Source organism: Muntiacus reevesi, chromosome 8, assembly GCF_963930625.1.
Source record: "Muntiacus reevesi chromosome 8, mMunRee1.1, whole genome shotgun sequence".
NCBI classification, from domain to species: domain Eukaryota; kingdom Metazoa; phylum Chordata; class Mammalia; order Artiodactyla; family Cervidae; genus Muntiacus; species Muntiacus reevesi.
In genome coordinates, this window is record NC_089256.1 from 47,533,244 (window position 1) to 47,551,882 (window position 18,639).

The 18,639-nt window shown below is 38.6% G+C and overlaps 1 protein-coding gene across 12 annotated transcripts in view; it reads left to right on the forward strand.

Annotated features, from left to right (window-relative positions):
- KALRN (kalirin RhoGEF kinase) overlaps positions 1 to 18,639 on the forward strand; it is a 678,650-nt gene that overhangs the window by 432,608 nt on the left and 227,403 nt on the right. For all 12 annotated transcript variants that reach the window (XM_065943374.1, XM_065943379.1, XM_065943376.1 and 9 more), the window contains exons 26-28: positions 8,305 to 8,374; positions 10,963 to 11,052; positions 15,413 to 15,505. In XM_065943374.1, coding sequence (XP_065799446.1) covers positions 8,305 to 8,374; positions 10,963 to 11,052; positions 15,413 to 15,505 — 253 coding nt within the window. The remainder of the gene's footprint in view (positions 1 to 8,304; positions 8,375 to 10,962; positions 11,053 to 15,412; positions 15,506 to 18,639) is intronic.

Below are 18,639 nucleotides of genomic sequence, written 5' to 3' on the forward strand. Positions count from 1 at the left end.
GATATGAAGGTCCTCAGTGAAGGACACACTTCTCTAGAAGCAGTAAGACTATAGACCAAATTTACCTTTGGCAAAAATAACAGTTTCAGAATGACTCAGAGTGCCTTTGGAATGGTACTGTTTTCATAGTGCTTAATGACAAAGCTCACAAAGTTTTTCTGTCAATAATGCTAGCGGCTTTATTTTCCAGGATCCCATCCAAAGCCGGAGCGAAGCATTTTCCTCATAAAGTAACTGCATAATGTTTTGCATCATAATAATCTGATAGAGTAATAACATTGCTATCTTGACATTTCTTTTTTATTGAAGTGTAGTTGTTGTACACTGTCAAGTGTGATGTGCTGTGCCTAGTCGCTCAGTCATGTCCGACTCTGCGACCCCATGGACCGTAGCCCGCCAGGCTCCTCTGTCCATGGGGATTCTCCAGGCAAAAATACTGAACTGGGTTGCCATGCCCTCCTCCAGGGCATCTTCCCAACCCAGGTGCTGAACTGAGGTCTCCCACATTGCAGGTGGATTCTTTGCCATTTGAGTCACCAGGGAAGCCCCACTATGTACAATACAGGTGTACAATAGAGTGATTCACAGTTTTAAAGGTTATGCTCCATTTATCAGTATTATAAAATATCCCTTGTGTTATACAGTATATCCTTGTAGCTTGTTTTGTTTTATCCCTGATAGTTGTAATTTTTAATCCCATACCCCTGTATTGCCCCTCCCACTTCTCTCTCCCCACTAGTAACCATTAGTTTGTTCTCTGTATCTGTGAGTGTGCTTCTTTTTTGTTACATTCATAAGTTTGTTGTATTTTTAAAATTCTGTAAAGAAGTGATATCATACAGTATTTGAATCTTGACATTTCTTTAAAAGTTTTACTCATTTCTGAAAGAACCCCAGATACTCACACAAGCACTTAAATTTTATGCTTTGCTCATTCTCCCATGATTTATTACACATAATTATTGAAGTGGTAAGGACCAAGATGTTGCTATAGAACAGCTGAGGAGGAATGTCCCATCCTTTGTGAAAAGTGTTGTGACTTCTTGTGCTTTAATTTAAACTCATCACGTCTATTTGAAGTAGGTAGAATTATACTGATCAAGTGTACATGACCTATTATCTTCATAAATTTCAAATTAAAAAGCAAAATAGAGTTTGATACTGCTACTGGTCTTCAACAATTACTTGAGATGGTATTGCACAACTTTCTCAAAGTTATGAATTGATATACCCATCACAGGATAGCTTGTTTAATTCCTACCTTTTTAAAAAAAATTAAGCTATATAGAGTGGATGTAGGATCTGCCAGTTGGAAGCACACTGGAAAGGGCAGTCAGTTCAGTTGCTCAGTTGTGTCCGACTCTTTGCAACCCCATGGACTGCAGCACGTCCATCACCAACTCTCAGAGCTTACTCAAACTCATGTCCATAGAGTCGGTGATGCCATCCAACCATTTCATCCTCTGTCGCCCCCTTCTCCTCCCGCCTTCAATCTTTCCCAGCATCAGGGTCTTTTCCAGTTAGTCAGTTCTTCACATCAGGTGGCTAAAGTGTTGGAGTTTCATCTTCAGCATCATTCCTTCCAATGAATATTCAGGACTGATTTCCTTTAGGATTGACTGGTTGGATCTCCTTGCAGTCCAAGGGACTCTCAAGAGTCTTTTCCAACACGACAGTTCAAAAGCATCAATTCTTCAGCGCTCAGCCTTCTTTATAGTCCAACTCTCACATCCATACATGACTACCGGAAAAACCATAGCTTTGACTAGATGGACATTTGTTGGCAAAGTAATGTCTCTGCTTTTTAATATACTGTCTAGGTTGGTCATAGCTTTCCTTCCAAGTAGCAAGCATCTTTTAATTTCATGACTGCAGTCACCATATGCAGTGATTTTGGAGCCCCCAAAAATTGCTTTCAAAAGCTGATCTATGAACTGGATGCATTAAAATCACCCAGGGAGTTTTGCTAAATGGTACAGATGCTCAGATCCTAACCCCAGAGGACAGTGCACAGGCAGGAATAGGGATCTCTGAGCGTTCCTGAGACAAAGTCTGATACTTTCCCCAAAAGTGTACCACTTGCAGAGAAGTTTGGGAAGCACTGCACACTCTACTTACTTCAGAGATATAATGTACCTCATCATATTATAGGATTTTGAAAGTCCTTTCATAAACAAACCAGTTTAACCCAGAATTTCCAAGCTTAAATGATATGTGACCTTGAAATCCAATTTTTACATAACCCCAATCAAGATTTTTCCCAGGATGTGGTTTTCAGAGAAGATAATTGACTGTAGATTTTCACCAGGGGCATGGTGGGAAGAGCTCCCTGGGGATAAGTCTCCAGGAGTGGAGCTTATTATAATTGGGAGGCATTGATCCTGAAAAACTAATTTAGTGCCTACTATATGCCAGGCAGTGGTTTGGGTTCTTTACCTACATGAGTTTATTAAATCCTCACAACAACCCCATGAGGTTGTTTAAAATTGAGAAAAATGGTACTTTGTGAGACCGCCTACTCACAACTGTGACTAGATGTGAATTCTGATTCTTTTATTTGAGCTTGGTTTTGGAAGGAAAGGAAAGTGAGGCCTTGGCTTAGTAGAAGAGTGGACTAGTGGCAGTTGCTATTAAAACCTTCATTTTCCAGAAAGGCATTAATTGTAGAAATGATATTCTATGTACTTAATTCATTTTAAAGTGTTTTCATTTCTTGAAAATTTTCAGAGTATCCTCCCATAGGTAGCTGCTGTCTCCAAAGATTGCTATTACTGTCTTTAGCATCTAGATCAATTATCAACTCTGTGGGCATAATTACCTTTTTTACTTAAAACTAACCTTAAGTGACCAAGTCACTGACCTTCAGTCATAAGTTAAGGAAAGAGGGAAGCTCTCCCTGAGTCATCACAGAGTCCTTGCAACTTCTAAAACAAGAATACAATTTTATATCTTCTATGGAATGTCATGATCCAGGCTAATGTATCATTTCTTTGGTCACTCTTAATAGAGAAAAACCTGTATACCATAGTGGTCAGAGTGAGGGGATGGGAGTGAGAGCTCAGAAGTGGGCAAGTGGAAGTTTCCTACAGCCAAGAGCATTTATCCTAGGTGACTGGGGCTCCATATTCTCCTGTTTCTTTTTTTTTTCCCCAAGTACTCTTCTGTTCTTAACTCCTCCTTTCTTTAAAGCGGTTCATTTCCTTTCACCAGTCCTTGTCCTAGAATAGCTCTTCCCCCACTCACCAAGCCATTCCAGCCCTAACCCCCAGGTCCTGTTCAGCCCATCACAGCTCAGAGCTGGATTTCCATCCATTGTCTTCACTGAGATTATCCTGAAGGCCAATATGAGAAATAACCATAAAGAATGTCTCAACACCTGAAAAAATACCTGTGAAGATTTTGTACCTTATGTTGTTTAGTGTTCTCATGGAAAACAGCCACACAATACATGTCTTTCAGAATTTAGTTCCAGAAATTAAAATTATAGTATATTAAAAATAGATGAATGTTTTAATATATTATGTTATGTATGTGGTGATGATCCAGATTGCTTCTCTTTGCAACAAAAAAACACGTGTTTTCTTTTTGTCCTTGGAAAAAATTTGATCCTCACTTGCAACATTATATAATATTTTTCTATTTCTAATTTAGAATTCTTATTAAATGTGGGTGACCTGCAGCTATTCTAAAAGTAGCAGTAAATATGATACTTTATTGATTTTTGAGCACTGCATATGTGCATTTTGTAAGCCCAAATTGCATTATAATCACTGCTGGTCAGTAATTCAGGTCAGGATACTCCAGAATTCAGGGGAAAGATGATTATCATTAAATGGATACTGCTAGGAGTCTTCAAACATTTTCAACTGACTTTTACTTACTACTGAAGTAATATTTATTTGTAGTAGAATTTCAATGGCAGATGGACAAAAAACATCATCTATGATTCTATAAATCTTTGGCATTTTGACCTTACAAATATGGCGTGCCAAACATTTTTTAATTGCACATATATATTTCTTTAAACCAAAACCAAATCATTCTATGTCATTGAAAAGAGAACACAAATAACATGTGTATGTATATATATAAGTGAAGTCACTTAGTCATGTCCGACTCTTTGCGACCCCATGGACTGTAGCCCACCAGGCTCCTCAGTCCATGGAATTTTCCAGGCAAGAGTACTGAAGTGGGTTGCCATTTCCTTCTCCAGGGGATCTTCCCAACCCAGGGATCGAACCTGGGTCTCCCACACTGCAGGCAAACGCTTTACTGTCTGAGCCACCAGGGAAGCCCGTATATATATATATATATATATATATATATATATATATATATATATATATATATATATATATATCCCATAAGCAATTGTAATTATAAGATGCTTCCAGAATGCTCGGACAAGAGAAATCAGGTAGTATAAGTCATTATTTGTTCCAATGATAGAGGTAAGTAATGGAATAATTCAGACCTACTTTATATCTTTTAATTTTTGAATCAACTTTTAAAATAAAAATTAAATAGAAAATTATGGATTGAGAAGACCCACTCACTTCTATCCTTTTTTTTGCATTTTACACTGTTTCATTTATTTCTTTTAATTTACTTTAAAAAATTTTTATTGTCTCATTTATAATCATTACAATGTCACTCTAATATGGGTACTATGATTCATGGTAAGTTGCCCAGAGCTACCTAACCTAACAAAACAAGGATTTTAACCCAAGGCCTCTCAGTTCCTAAACTGTACTTTCTCTACTACATTAGAGATATTAACCTATGATAGTTGGTGGCAGTATTTGACCCATGTTTATCTTTATCCACCTTATTTTTTCATCTGGTTTCCTGTGGTAATGACTTAAAAATATATTTGCATTGTTTCCAATCCAGTTTTATTTCAAACAGTACTGCAGTGAACACTCTTCTTTTTGTGTTATTTCACATGTGTGAAAGTCTGTTTGCTCTTCCCTTTATTTTTATTGTGGTATACTTGATGTACAATTTTATATAAGTTTCAGATGTACAATGTAGTGAGTCACAGTCTTTAAAGATTATACTCCATTTATAATTATCATAAAATATTGGCTATATTCCCCACATTGTACAGTACATCCTTGTATGTTATTTCTTCATACATAGTAGTTTGTACCTCTTAATCCCCTATCCCTTTCTTGCCCCTCTCCTCTTTTCTCTCCACACTGGTAACCACTATCTTGTTCTATCTGTCAGTCTGTTTCTTTTTTGTTATATTCACCAGTTTGTTGTAGTTTTTAGACTCCACATATAAGTGATATCATACGGTATTTGTTTTTCTCTGTCTGACTTATTTCACTTAGCATAATAGCCTTCTAGTAAATTCATGTTGTTGCAAATGGCAAAATTGCATTCTTTTTATGGCTGAGTAAATGCATGTGTGTGTGTGTGTGTGTGTGTGTGTAGGATGGCTCCTTTTCTCCATATCCTTGCCAACATTTGTTATTTGTGTTCCTTTTGGTGATAGCCATTCTGACTAGTGTGAGATGATGCTTCATTGTGCTTTTAATTTGCATTTCTCTGATGATTGATGATGATTAATTATGTTGAAACATCTTTTCATCTGCCTGTTAGCCATCTGTATGTCTTCTTGGGAGAAAATGTCCATTCAGGTCTTCTGCCCATTTTTAAATTGCGTTGTTTTGTTTGTTTGTTTGTTTATTGGAGGATAATTGCTTTACAATATTGTGGTGGTCTCTACCATACATCAGTGCAAATAAGTCATAATTATATATCTCCTCCCCCTTGAGCCTCCCTCCCCTCCTCATTCCAACCCTCTCAGTCGTCACAGAGCACCAGGCTGGGCTCCCTGTGTTAGACAGCAGCTTCCCACTAGCTATCTATTTTAGACACAAAGTGTATATATGTCAGTGCTACTCTCTCAATCTGACCCACCCTCTCCTTCCCCCACTGTGTCCACCAGACCATTCTCTCTGTCTGCATCTCCATTTCTTCTCTGTAAATAGGTTCATCAGTACTATTTTTCTAGATCCCATTTATATGCATTAATATACGATATTTGTTTCTCTTTCCGACTTCTTCACTCTGTATAACAGGCTCTAGGTTTGTCCACTTCACTACAACTAACTCAATTTTGTTCCTTTTTATGGCTAAGTAATATTCCGTTGTATCTATATACCACAACTTCTTTATCCATTCATCTGTCAGTGGGCATCTAGGTTGCTTCCATGTCCTGGCTATTGTAAATAGTGCTGCAATGAACATCAGGGTGCATGTACCTTTTAGAATTGTGGTTTATGCCCAGTAGTTAGATTGCTGGGTGATATGGTAGTTTTATTCCTAGTTTGTTAAGAAATCTCTGTAATGTTCTCCATAGTGGCTGTACTAATTTACATTCGCAGCAACAGTGCAGTAGGGTTCCCTTTTCTTCACATCCTCTCCAGCATTTATTGTTCATAGTATTTTGGTCATTCTGATTGGTGTCAGGTGATAACTCAGTGTACCTTTGATTTGCATATCTCTAATAATGAGTGATGTGGAGCATCTTTTCATGTGTTTATTGGCCATCTGTATGTCTTCTTTGGAGAAATGTCTGTTTAGATCTTCTACCCATTGTTTGATTGGATTGTTAGTTTTTCTGATATTGAACTATATGAGCTGCTTATATATTTTGGAATGAATCATTTGTCAGTTGCTTCATTTGCAGTTGTATGAGCTATTTATATATGTTGATATTAACCTCGTTTTGGTTATATCATTTGCAAATGTTTTCCCCCATTCAGTAGGTTGTCTTATTTGAGGAAGACTTTCTTTTTAACCACTTTATTGAAGTACGGTTGGTGTAAAAATCTGTACATTTTTAATATCACAAAAACACTGATGCATTTGGGGATAATTATATACCCATGGAACTATCACCACCATCAAGGCCATAGACATATTTATCACCTCCCAAAGTTTTCTTTTCTATTATTATATAAGAACACTTAACAAAAGATCCATCTTCTTTGCAAATTTGAAGTATGTAATGTAGTAATCTTAGCTATTGATCTTATGCTGTATAGTAGACCTCCAGAATTTATCTTGCAAAACTAAAATTGTACACTTTAACAATTAGTTTCTTGGGTTGGAAATAAGAGTATATTTATTCTCTACTTAGACAAAAGGCAGAATATTAGGCACATTCTTCTACACCTTGCTTTTTTCACTTAACAACTTGCCCTGGAGATCTTCCATGTAAAAACCTACAAAATTTTGCCATTTTTTATAGCCATATAGTATATGGTTCTGTGGATGTACTATACTTTGTCATCTATACACTGTCTTTTGCTATTATGGAGAGTGCCATAGTGAATATGCATATGTATACTTCATTTTGCATATGTGTGACTACAACTATAGGACATTTTCCAAAATTAAAATTGCAGAGGCAAAGATAAGTGCTTTTTTACTTTGATAGATATTGTCGAATTGACCTGTAAATATTATACCATCTTCCATCATTGTCAGAATGTTTCCCTATAGCCTCATAATTATTTGTAATACTTTGTCCGATTCTTAAAAAGAAAATGCCATTCCAATGATTCTGACTTATTTGAGCTTGAATTCTCTGAGCTCAAACCAATTGTTTAATATATGAATTTGAAGTTGGTGTAGTCAGCTCTTTATTATTTATTGACATAAAAAGGAGCTGCACCTTAGATAGTCACAATGGCAGATAATTCGGCAGTAATTCAGTTCAGCTTTGAGATGTATTATGACATTTTCCCCATTAAATTTTCTTTCCTGACAGTGTCATCAACAGGAAGCATTAACCCAGTTTTTAGCACAAACTGGGTACTGATGGAAGAAGAAAGTGAAAAATTGGAAAGAAGTCAGTATAGGATTCAGAATTTTTCCACCTTACCTCTGGGATCATAGATAGTATTATTTTGGTCTTTTGATACCTATATCTATATATTTTCAAATGTTGCAACATGCTCAGACTACTTGTAATAAAAAATAGAGTCATAGTTACCATTGAAATGCCCAACACAAGTATCATATTCCACTATTTTCAGCCTGAGAAGTGTAAACCTTTAAGGGAAACAATTAAGTAGCACTAATTTATCAATTAATTACAATTTTAATGAAATTAGTTCCAGCATATTTTAAATTGCTTCTTACCACATATCACTTAGAAAGTGGAGAAGGCATATATAAATAATGGAGAGTTTATGAGGTTGGGTTGGCCTCAGTATGAGCCTCTGGCGGGGAGGGGTCAACAGTACAGAAATGTCTGATTTCAGCCTTTCTCCCTCCTTGCAGCATCTTCCTCAAAGAACTGGAGAAGTATGAGCAGCTGCCTGAGGATGTGGGACACTGCTTTGTTACCTGGGTAACCTACTGAACTTCTCCTCCTACCATCCCATGTTTTCCAGGAGTACAGGTGATACCAGACGGCATCACTGTTCAGTGCCTGAGCTGATGATTGGTGTCACTGACATTCTAACACAGGACCAGGGGCTGTAGAGAAGATCCATGAGTAGGTCTGAAAGAAAGCAGTCTATCACTGAGCACAGGAGCCCTCCTTGGGAAAGGTCCTTAGATGTTGTGTCTGATATCTACCTTAAAAAAACTTTCAAAAATTGTAATGTCAGGAGATTGAAACAAGACCACCACCCCTGGTAGAAGAACTGTTCCAGCTCCACCCACAAGTTATTTTTAACAGGATGAGGATTAGGGAATTAGAACTTTAGAAATCCACGAAGCCATTGTTTACATATTCTTCCTTAATAAGAGAACAGACCTCCCAATTCTGACCTACAGGAATGTATATGTTGTCATTCTCTTTCTTGGAGCTGTTGTCATGGGTCAAGTAAATGGACTGAATGTACGAGGTTCTAATTATATAAATGGAAACTAGTCTCTGTTAGTATCTCCACACCCCATTATCCTGAGTTCAGGTTCCTGATATGTGTACCAACATCTCCAGGGTAGCCCACCTAGTACAATAAGTGCAACTAAACATGGAAATCTTTCCCCAGGGCTAGGCGCTCTAAATATTCAACAATTAACTAATTAGAGCTTCTACTCAAAATGGGTTAATTACTTTTCCAATGTCTTCACAATTCAGAGAGTTTGTGCTCTTAATGGCCCTATGGAATAGGCAGAGCTGTAGTTATGTTTTATATTTTATAGATGGAAAGATTTCAGAGGAGCTAGGGTGTTGACTAGTCCATTGACATATAATTAATATCACAGTTTATCCTGCAACTTTAGACCTGAGTTGCCTCGTTTTTCTGAAACTGTAACATTTACTTCCTGGCCTATTCTCTTAAAGAAGTCTCAGACTACCATTTTATTTTGTGCTAATACATTTTCCACCTCTAAATACATGAGCCCATGCACAGTTCACATTATTGCTAATAAATAGTATATGATCCCTTGCACAGCCAATGTAGAGAAAAAATGAAACTGACCATTAAGTGAAGGAATTTTTTTTTTTTGTATCTTGTTTCATACATTTTGTGAATTTGCCTTACAATCAACCATAAGTATGATTTATTAACATCTCTTAGGGATGATGAATGCCTCCTAAATAGTACATAAAATTGGTTTCAGAAAACCTTTAGTATAAAATATGCTCATTTTGCCAAGAATTATCTCAAACTGATTTCTTAAGTTTTATCACCTTAATGTATGTCTATAGTGCAGGAGTTAAGGGTAGAAAGAGTTGCCATGTATTGAATGTCAAGAGTTATGACCATGAAGCCTCAAGTCAACTTGCCTGGACTCCACTGCTTTCTGAATTTAAAGTGACCTAGCCTACATTATGGACTTCTCATGTGGCTCAGTGGTAAAGAATCTACCTGCCAATGCAGGAGACACAGGTTCTCTCCCTGGGTCAGCAAGATGCCCTGGAGAAAAAGAAATGGCAACCCACTCCAGTATTCTTGCCTGGAAAATCTCATGGACAGAGGAACCTGGCAGGCTACAGTCTGTGGGGTTGCAAGAGTCAGACATGACTTAGCGACTAAACAGCAGCAACCAACCTCATGCCACTATTTTCATACCTGTTAAGTGGGTTGATAATAAAAGAACTCATCACACAGGGTTCTTGTAAGGATCAAATGAGTTAATATGTATAGAGTACTTGGGAAAGTGCTGGCATAAGTGAAACCTGCTATAATTAGCACATAGTTAGGCTTCTTTTTTAGAAGAGGACATCCCCAATGTTATGCAGGCATTGGGATGGGGAGTATTTCAAGTTGGGAAAAGTGCTTGGTGGCCAAAGTACACGTAACTTTCCCAGTGGAGAGGCTGTGAAGCACTAACCCAGAAGATGTCAAAGACATAAGAAATGAATTTTTACCGAGCCATAGGATTCTTGACTTGAATTAACAGTCTGTTTAGGATTCACTGCTTAGGATTCACTTAGGACCCCCTAAGGGTCACCCTGCTTTCCTTTTCCTCCATCATTGCTTCTGGCACATGTGGGATGGTGGCATAGTTGCTTGACATGCCCTAGAAACTGCCCCTATGGGGACATTTAGAGTATGAGCAGATCTCCCTCTGAGATTACACTTCATTTTCATTCTTTGACTTTTCATTTTTAAAGCAAATGCTATCATTTTTCAAGATGGGAAGCAAATTATAGGTAACGCCAAAAGGGGGATACTCTCTCAATAAATTCTGTCCAGCTTCAGGACATATTATGATTTGTAAATTGATTTTTTAATTCTATCTACTACAGACTGGTTTTAAAATGAACTTTCTTTCAGTGAGTTCTCTTCCCCTACTGATAGGAAAAAAAGTATCCCCAAGTTTATTAGGGTAGCACAGGCCTATGAGCCCAGGACATTTGCCACAGGATTGTCTGTACCAGGCAATATCTGAGGGTTTAACTGCACAGCACTTGATGGCACAGTCAAGAGCAGGGAGCAACTAATGGATGCTGATCTATTATTATTTTTGTTTTTTTAGGCAGACAAATTTCAGATGTACGTCACCTACTGTAAAAACAAGCCTGATTCCAACCAGCTGATCCTGGAGCATGCAGGCACCTTCTTTGATGTAAGCTGTGAATTTCCATTCTTGAGCCACTGATGAGCAGGTGGAATACTTTTCTACTTTGAGATTATGGGTTTCTAACTATCCTCTGTTCCTTATTTTTCTTTACTGGCCTCCCAGTCCTCTCTCTCATGGATAAAACATGCAAAAAACCAAAACCACTGTTTATCTTTTGTTTTGGGTTTCCCTGGTGACTCACTGGTAAAGAATCCATGTGCCAAGCAGAAGATGCAGGTTTGATCCCCAAGTCAAGACGATCCCCTAGAGAAGAAAATGGCAACTCACTCCAGTATTCTTGCCTGGGAAATCCCATGGAAGAGGAACCTGGCGGGCTACAGTTTGTGGGGTTGCAAAAGAGTTGGACACGACTCATAAACAACAAAACAACAATGTTGTGTTTTACTTCATCCCATCTCAAGTGCTGTGGTTTCTGATAAGACACATTTGCCTGCGTGTCTCGACATCATGGAGTAGCAAAGAGTCGGACACAGCGAGCAACTAAGCATGCAGCAGCCAATCTAGCTGACCACAAGTCTCGTGTGGAGGAGAGGCGTGCTGGGGAGCAGGTGCCAGTTAAGATGTTCCACTTCTGTGTGTGCGTGCGCGCGTGCTTAGTCGCTCAGTCATGTCCAACTCTTTGTGACCCCGTGGACTGTAGCCCTCCTGTCTCTGTCCATGGAGATTCTCCAGACAAGAATACTCGAGTGGGTTGCCATGCCCTCCTCCAGGGGATCTTCCCATCCCGGGGATCAAACCCAGGTCTCCCGCATTGCAGGCGGATTCTTTATCATCTGAGTCACCTATATAGCTCTCAAATGCAGGACTTCTCAAAGTGTGGTCTCAGCCCAGCTACATCGTCATCACCTGAGAACTTGTTAGAAATGCCTATTTTGGACACTGCTCCAGATCTATTGAATCAGAATCCCCAGGGCTGGAATGAAACAATCTTTGAGTTTTAAGGAGCCCTCCAGGTGACTCTGATGCCCACTCAAGTTTGAGAAGCACTAACTACTCTGATACAATTATTTCAACCTTGACTGCCCCTTGGAATCACCTTAGAGCTATGAAAAGTGCTGGTTCCAGTCCCAGCCCTGATTGTGTTATGATCAGCCTGGATTTGCCCTGGGCATTGAGATTTTTAAACATTTCCAGGTGAGAGTAAAGTGCAGCCAGGGTCAAACACTTGTTCTGTAGTGGAAGCCAAGAGGAGATTCAGAGCTGATGTGCCTTGTCAGGTCCTCTGGTTTTGGGTGAGCACACAGTCCTGTTGGCAAATGATGTGTATATGATACTGGTCCCCAGAGAGTGACTTATTGGCTATAGCATGAACAGAATCAAATGGGTCACTGTAGGATGCATGGGAAGAACAAAGGGGAGAAGAGAAATGAGACTAAAAAAGTGAAGTTCAATGAGAGATAGGTGATAACAGTGATGGCCATTCTGATAGTCACATCAGAAGTGACAAACACTTGAAATTCAGAAAATTTTAAATGTCTATCAGTCTAACTTTCTGCCTATTCATTCCTTCTCTAAATATTTGAATGTCTACTATAGGCGAGATAATGTGCCAGGTCCCATGGAGTCTCAGACATTCAAACATGGTTCCCATACTCAAGTTTACAAAATAATCCTTCTCTGAGCATCTTTCTAGCCTGACCTGCTGCAACAGAAATGACCCTACAAGTGTCTTGTTGCTCAGTGAAGGAATAATACTTGAATGGGTGAAAGCCAAACAAGAAAAAACAGACATGATTTTTAAAGATGGAGTATCACTATGGAAATGGTCCCAAAGTGAAATTTGTGAGGTTTTGTTTAAACTGAAAACTCAAGAAAAGTACTTCTCTGACTTGGTATCAGAAGTTACTGGGTACCATTTTGGATGCACTATACTGCTATTCTCTCTCCTTAATAATGTATTTCTCTTAAGATATTTCTGGTTTTTTATCAATAGTATCTAGAAGAGTCTTTGAAGTTTTAAATGCACTGTGTCCTGTCTTCCACTTCACATTTTTCTGAACATACATATCCTATGCTCTGAGCAGGCTGCAGACTCATCTGCCTCCTTATCTTTGCTCATACTATTCTCACTGCCTAGGATAGACTGTGAGCCCTTTGCACACACTGCACACAGGCACACATAGACACTCTTAGAAGTCTTCCTATACTTAAACAGTTACAGTCATGTGTTGCTTCCTATGTGAATCCTTGACTTTCTCTTTGTGTGCAGTATACTTTGTCTCTTTATGGCATTTGTAACCATCTGCCTTTTGACAGGTTACAAATGCCATACTATGCCTTTTGTGAGCTCCTTAGGAGGTTGACTCATGGTTTTCCTGGTTCATTTTTCACATGTTACAGTGTCTGGTGCTAAACTGCATTTTCCTCTCATCCTGCATTCCTCATATTCTTGTTTCTAGCCAATTTCTAGGCTTTGATTTATAAGTTGGACATACCCCATTTTACACCCTACCCCCCATTTCCAGCATCATGCCTGATGAGCCTGTACATTAGTTGGGGAGGCCAATGCAAGCCAAAAAACCAGTCCAGTAGGAGTTCCTGGAGCTTGGCCTGGAGGTGGAGAGAGAGGGCAGCAAACTCTCCTGATGGTTCCCTAAGCATTCCAGAAAGCATCATCTTTATAGCTTTTTCCCTCCCATCAGAAGAGTTTCCCTAAATTCTATACTTAGAGACCATCTACTTTAGGCCCTCCTTCTATCAGAGATAAACCCCCAATAAAGACAGCCCTGTTATCCATTATTGTAAAGATAGCAGAGAATATTCAAGTACCTGAAAGGCCCACACATTGACATGATCCAGAATTTTCTACACCAAACATGGGAGCTGTGAGGCTGTGATGACTGGTACCCTGTTGATTACTAAGCTTGGTTGACTGACCTAGTCACTGGACACCGCCCTTTCCTTATTCTCCACATGAAGCCTTCCTGGAACTCGGCATCTGTCAGAGAGGGAAGCCAGTCAAAGTGCCTTATTGCCTGAGCTCTCCTGCCAAAGCCCCAGATAAACTCAAACTGTTCATTTGCCCAGACAGGGTCAGCCTGCCAGCTGTTTTGCCCATTTTCCTTGAACAAGTCCTGATATAAACACATACCTCTAGGGAAGAAGCAAATGAGTGAGAAAATTGCCACATTCTGGGATAGTTGGAGGAAAATGGAATGGTTTATTATTATTATTATTATTCCCTTTTCTTCATGTTCCTTCATGGCCCATAACAAGTCCTACTTTGTCTAGGTTTAAAATGTTTCTTGTAATTCTCCTGATGCTTTGTGCTCACTAACCTTCATTTATGGCAAGCCCCTACATTACACATCTGTAGATATAGATGTATGTAAAGGGTATAGTTTGTTTTTGTACCTTCACAGACATGTGCAGCCATCCTCACAGTCAATTTTAGAGCATTTTCATCACCTCATAAGGCAACCCCACACCCTTTAGCCATCACACTCCACCTTATCCTCCCTGCACCCCCAGTTCTGAGCAACTGACAGTCTATTTTCTATCTCTATGGATTTCCTCTTCTGGACATTTCATTTAAAAATGGAATGATATGTGTTCTTTTGTGACTGACTTCTTTCACTTAACATAAAGCTTTCAAGGTTCATCTATGTTGTAGCATGTCTCAGTATTTCATTCTGTTTTACAGCCAAAAAAATACTCTATTGTATGACTATAATACATTTTATTTTTTCACTCATCAATTGATGGACATTTGAGTTGTGCCCACTTTTTCACTACTCTTAAAAAATAATACTACTATGAATATTTTGCAGCAGTTTTTGTGTGGACATATGTTTTGATTTCTGTTGGGTATATGCCTAGGAATGGAATTATTAGATTGATGGTAATTCTATTTTTAAACACTTAGATTTCTGCAATAATCTTTGGACTGGTCTCTGTGTCTGTTTCCCAACCTCTACTCTCTGTGTTGCTGTTAGGCTTATACCAGTCTTTCTGAAACATTGTTTTCACCATGTTTTTCTTCTATATAAGATCTGGGACACTTTGCCCTTGAAAAACTCACCATCAAACCCTAATTCATTCTTTTAGCTCTACACCGTCAATGACCTATGTACATCTTGCTTATCTAACTGTATTTTCACTTTTTCCAGAATCTAGGTGTGATCCTCTCTACTGCTCAGGCACTCCTTATCATCTAAAGACACTATGATTATTTCCTGTGTGTTTTGGTTTATACATTTTCCCTTTATCTATTCCCCTAGAATAATTTCTAATCATTTTGTACCTTTTCTTTTCTCCTCTGTCCTTAACCCTGCCCACCTCCTCCCAGAACACATATGCGCACAGGTCCCCCTGTGTCTAACAGTGTCCGTTCTCATCCCTGTAGGAGATACAGCAGCGGCACGGTCTGGCCAACTCCATTTCTTCCTACCTAATTAAGCCCGTCCAGAGGATTACCAAGTACCAGCTGCTCCTGAAGGTACCTCCCCTCACCTCTATGTCACCCTGACTACACTGCCAACCAGGTCCAGGGAATCCTAGCTTTGCCCAGGCATGGGAAAGCTTCTACCTGAAGACATTTCCTCTGCCTGGAGCAGAACTTCAGAAATGAGCCCACGCTACCATTGCTGGCTCCAAACTGCATGTTCTATCCCATGAAATCCCACATCCTTATTTTGGGGGAAAGAGGAGAAATGGAAGCAGGGATGGATTGTGATTGTTTTCATATGCACCCACCACTGCACAGCCCTTAGTGGTTTCTACCTCAGACAGTGGTAGGTACACAGAGACTCTCCCATCCTTCCCTTCTGGGCAGATTCCTCCTAGAGGCCCTTGCTTGGTGGGATCCAGGATCAAGGTCTTAGGGGTAGTGCCAACATGGGCAGTGGAGGCCTAGGGCAGCACCTATGTGTTTGTCTAGGAGATTTTAAAGAGGAAATAGTTTGAAAGTACATACATATATAGCTTTTATTATGTTGAGGTATGTTCCTTCTATTCCTACTTTCTGGAGAGTTTTTTATCATAAATGGATGTTGAATTTTGTCAAAGGGTTTTTCTGCATCTATTGAGATAATCATATGGTTTTTATCTTTCAACTTGTTAATGTGGTGTATTACATTGTTGGTTTGCAGATATTAAAGAATTCTTGCATTCCTGGGATAAAGCCCACTTGGTCATGATGTTTGAGCTTTTTAATATTTTGTTGGATTCTGTTTGCTAGAATTTTGTTAAAGATTTTTGTGTCTATGTTCATCAGTGATATTGGCCTATAGTTTTCTTTTTATGTGGCATCTTTGTCTGGTTTTGGTATTAGGGTGATGGTGGCCTCATAAAATGCGTTTGGAAGTTTACCTTCTTCTGCAATTTTCTGGAACAGTTAGAGTAAGATAGGTGTTAGCTCTTCTCTAAATTTTTGGTAGAATTCAGCTGTGAAGCCATCTGGTCCCAGGCTTTTCTTTGCTGTAAGATTTCTGATTACAGTTTCAATTTCCATGCTTGTGATGGGTCTGTTAAGATCTTCTATTTCTTCCTGGTTCAGTTTTGGAAAGTTATGCTTTTCTAAGAACTTTTCCATCACTATTCAACATAGTTTTGGAAGTGTTGGCCACAGCAATCAGAGCAGAAAAAGAAATAAAAGAAATCCAGATAGGAAAAGAAGAAGTGAAACTCTCACTGTTTGCAGATGACATGATCCTCTACATAGAAAACCCTAAAGACTCTACCAGAAAATTACTAGAGCTAATCAATGAATATAGTAAAGTTGCAGGATATAAAATTAACACACAGAAATCCCTTGCATTCCTATACACTAACAATGAGAAAACAGAAAGAGAAGTTAAGGAAACAATACCATTCACCATTGCAACAAAAAGAATAAAATACTTAGGAGTATATCTACCTAAAGAAACAAAACCCTATACATAGAAAACTATAAAACACTGATGAAAGAAATCAAAGAGGACACAAATAGATGGAGAAATATATCATGTTCATGGATTGCAAGAATCAATATTGTGAAAATGAGTATACTACCCAAAGCAATCTATAGATTCAGTGCAATCCCTATCAAGCTACCAACAGTATTTTTCACAGAACTAGAACAAATAATTTCACAATTTGTATGGAAATACAAAAAACCTCAAATAACCAAAGCAATCTTTTTTTTTTTTTTTGCATGAGTTGTTCTTTTTTTATTTTTTAATTTAACACTGAATGTTAAACTGTTTAATTACTTAGTATTTTTTGGTGCATGGTTTTCAGAAGACAAACCAATACATTCATTGGGAACTTTTACCTAAAATTATATTTGAAAAATATAAACATGCTATTGTGGTTCAGTTGTTGTGTCCAACTCTTTGCGAGTCCATGGACTGCAGCACACCAGGCCTCTCTGTCCCTCACTATCTCCTGGAGTTTGCTCAAGTTCATGTCCATTGAGTCGGTGATGCTGTTCAGCCTTCTCATCCTCTGCCGCCCTCTTCTCCTTGAGAAAGAAGAATGGAACTGGAGGAATCAACCTGCCTGGCTTCAGGCTCTATTATAAAGCCACAGTCATCAAGACAGTATGGTGCTGGCACAAAGACAGAAATATAGATCAATGGAACAGAATAGAAAGCCCAGAGATAAATCCACGTACCTATGGACACCTTATCTTCGACAAAGGAGGCAAGAATATACAATGGAAAAAAGACAACCTCTTTAACAAGTGGTGCTGGGAAAACTGGTCAACCACTTGTAAAAGAATGAAACTAGAACACTTTCTAACACCATACACAAAAATAAACTCAAATTGGATTAAAGATAAAGACCAGAAACTATAAAACTCCTAGAGGAGAGCATAGGCAAAACACTCTCTGACATAAATCACAGCAAGATCCTCTATGACCCACATCCCAGAATATTGGAAATAAAAGCAAAAATAAACAAATGGGACCTAATTAAACTTACAAGCTTTTGCACAACAAAGAAAACTATAAGCAAGGTGAAAAGACAACCCTCAGAATGGGAGAAAATAATAGCAAATGAAGAAACAAAGGATTAATCTCAAAAATATACAAGCAACTCCTGCAGCTCAATTCCAGAAAAATAAATGACACAATTAAAAAATGGGCTGAAGAACTAAACAGACATTTCTCCAAAGGAGACATACAGATGGCTAACAAACACATGAAAAGATGCTCAAAATCACTCATTGTCAGAGAAATGCACATCAAAACCACAATGAGGTACCACTACATGCCAGTCAGAATGGTTGCTATCCAAAAGTCTACAAGCAATAAATGCTGGAGAGGGTGTGGAGAAAAGGGAACCCTTTTACACTGTTGGTGGGAATGCAAACTAGTACATCCACTATGGAGAACAGTATGGAGATTTCTTAAAAAACTGGAAATAGAACTGCCATATGACCCAGCAATCCCACTCCTGGGCATACACACCGAGGAAACCAGATCTGAAAGAGACATGTGCACCCCAATGTTCATCACAGCACTGTTTATAATAGCCAGAACATGGAAGCAACCTAGATGCCCATCAGCAGACCAATGGATAAGAAAGCTATGGTACATATACACAATGGACTATTACTCAGTCATTAAAAAGAATACATTGAATCAG